Source organism: Phascolarctos cinereus, unplaced genomic scaffold (assembly GCF_003287225.1).
Source record: "Phascolarctos cinereus isolate Bilbo 61053 unplaced genomic scaffold, phaCin_HiC Scaffold_2;HRSCAF=192, whole genome shotgun sequence".
NCBI classification, from domain to species: domain Eukaryota; kingdom Metazoa; phylum Chordata; class Mammalia; order Diprotodontia; family Phascolarctidae; genus Phascolarctos; species Phascolarctos cinereus.
In genome coordinates, this window is record NW_027555625.1 from 302,015,026 (window position 1) to 302,017,309 (window position 2,284).

Sequence of the window (2,284 nt, forward strand, 5' to 3'; positions counted from 1 at the left end):
TCTCTCTGTCTTTGTCTTTCTCTGTCTCTGACTCTGTCTCTCTCTGTCTTTGTCTTTCTCTGTCTCTGTCTCTGTCTCTGTCTCTCTCTGTCAGTCTCTTGCTCTCATTCCCTTGCCCTTCTCATCACATGCTGCCTTGCCTTGGGGTGCTCTGGACTTTGTGTCTGGTCCACCTTGCACTATAAATAACTTTCTCTCACATTTTCATGTCACACTCTATTTGTCACCAGTTGGCCTCTTGCTGGCTTTGTACATTCCTATCATGTATAACCTATGGGTTATAATGTTTGCTTGTCTATATTGAATGACTTCTTGCTTCTGAAAGAGTATTCACTTATAGTCTGTATTCACTAAAAATCTCTTTTCCACCTTCTGGTATGTTCCCTAACCTCCTCCAAGGGGTCAGTCTGCTGTCAATTAGTCCATCGGTACAATAATAGATTCTGTCCCCTCAGCATGCAGAGACTCACCCTCAGATTGGATCATGGCTTTTTGGGGAAGAAAAGGGGTTTGTGCCAGAGAAGAAAAGAGCTTCTCCTGAGATACCCTTACTCTGAGGTTGTCGTCCTGTGATGCTTGGGTTATCTGATGCTTGAGTCATTGAAGAAGGTACATACAGAAGATTTTTGAAAAACACTCTACAAAAAATGGGCCACATGACTGTCAAACCAAGATACTTTTATTAAAGTCAATCATCAGTGTGAATGCTCGAGGTTACTGGTCCCTGAGTTTCTGCTAAGGACAATGGCAGTTCACCAAGAGGAATTCATTCCTTTGCTGAACAGCCTCCTCAGAGCCCCCTTTATGTCCCTGTTCCTCAGGCTGTAGATGAAGGGATTTAGCATTGGAGTTACCACCGTATACATCACAGATGCAATGGTTCCTGTCTCTGCTGAGTAGGAAGATGAGGGCCGCAAATACACCAGAATGAGAGTTCCATAGAAGAGAATGACCACTGAGAGGTGGGAGCCATAGGTGGAGAAGACTTTGTGCTTTCCATCAGCAGAAGGGACCCCTGAAGATCATGGAGATAATGTGGATATAGGAAAATAAAATGCAATTGAATGGAACCAAACCAGCCAGTGTAGCATCAATGAATATCACCACCTGAAAGATGCTAGTGTCTGAACAGGAAAGCTTGGGAAGGGGTAGGAGGTCACAGAAGAAGTGGGGGATCACATGGGACCCACAAAAGGAGAACTGAGCCATGAGGAGAGTGAGGGAGAGGGCAATGAGGTGGGAGCAGAGCCAGGACATAATCACCAGCAGAACACAGTGTGCAGGGCTCATGACTGTGGTGTAGTGGAGAGGGAGGCAAATGGCCACATAGCGGTCATAAGCCATGGCAGCAAGGAAAAAGCCATCCAGAAGAGCAAAGGTCGTGAAGAAATACATCTGAGTGAGGCACCTAGCATAGAAGATGGTCTGATGCTGGGCCCAGATATTCATCAGCATCTTCGGGACTGTGGTAGAAGTAAAACAGGTATCAATGAAGGAGAGGTTGGCCAGGAAGAAATACATTGGGGAGTGAAGGTGGGAGTTAGAGGCAATAAGCCAGAATGATGAGCAGGTTCCCCAGTGTGGTGACTAGGTACATGGCCAGGAATAGACCAAAGAGAATCAGCTGATGATCTGGCTGCTCAGAGAGTCCCAGGAGGAGGAATTCAGAGATGCCACTTGTATTTCCCTTTTGCATTTCCTGAAAAAGACTGATTGGAGGGGAGTTTGACTAAAACAGAGAAACCAACAGATGGTGATGGAACCTCCATCTACCATTCTGGTCTCTGGAGTGGTCACTGTGAAAGTGGGGCATAGTGCCCATATGTGTACTTGGTGGGATTAAGTTTTTGAACATGTGTACGATTGCCAGGATAATGTGAAATCTGATGATGATGATAATAACAAAAATAACAAAAACTGTATTTCCATCATATAGAGGAGTATGGCATAGTGGATAGACAGCTTATCTCAAATTTAGAAAAATGGATTCAAATTTTAACTGTGATATATACTAACTATCTGACCTTGGGAAAATCCCTTAACCTCTCTGTTTCCTAGACACCTTTCTAAGATTACAAGTTTCCAAATGGTTGCTGCTCTGTATTGGCACAGAGAGTCTCCTGACTGGGAGTTCCTTATACCAATGGACTCATAGGTCTATACCAAACAAAATGTCCATAGTGCCTTACGGTTTACATAGTGCTTTATGTTTTCCTCATAACTCTACCATGCCAGTGTTAATTTTCTTTTCTTTTCTTTTCTACAGATGGAGAAACCAAGGATC

General features: G+C 44.0%; 1 protein-coding gene across 1 annotated transcript; it reads right to left on the minus strand.

Moving 5' to 3' along the window:
• Positions 1-752: 752 nt before the first annotated feature.
• LOC110194963 (olfactory receptor 1E16-like) lies at positions 753-1,696 on the minus strand. The gene is given in 3 exon segments (XM_078149077.1): positions 753-1,013; positions 1,015-1,551; positions 1,553-1,696. Coding segments are annotated over 3 exon segments (942 nt in total).
• Positions 1,697-2,284: the final 588 nt, after the last annotated feature.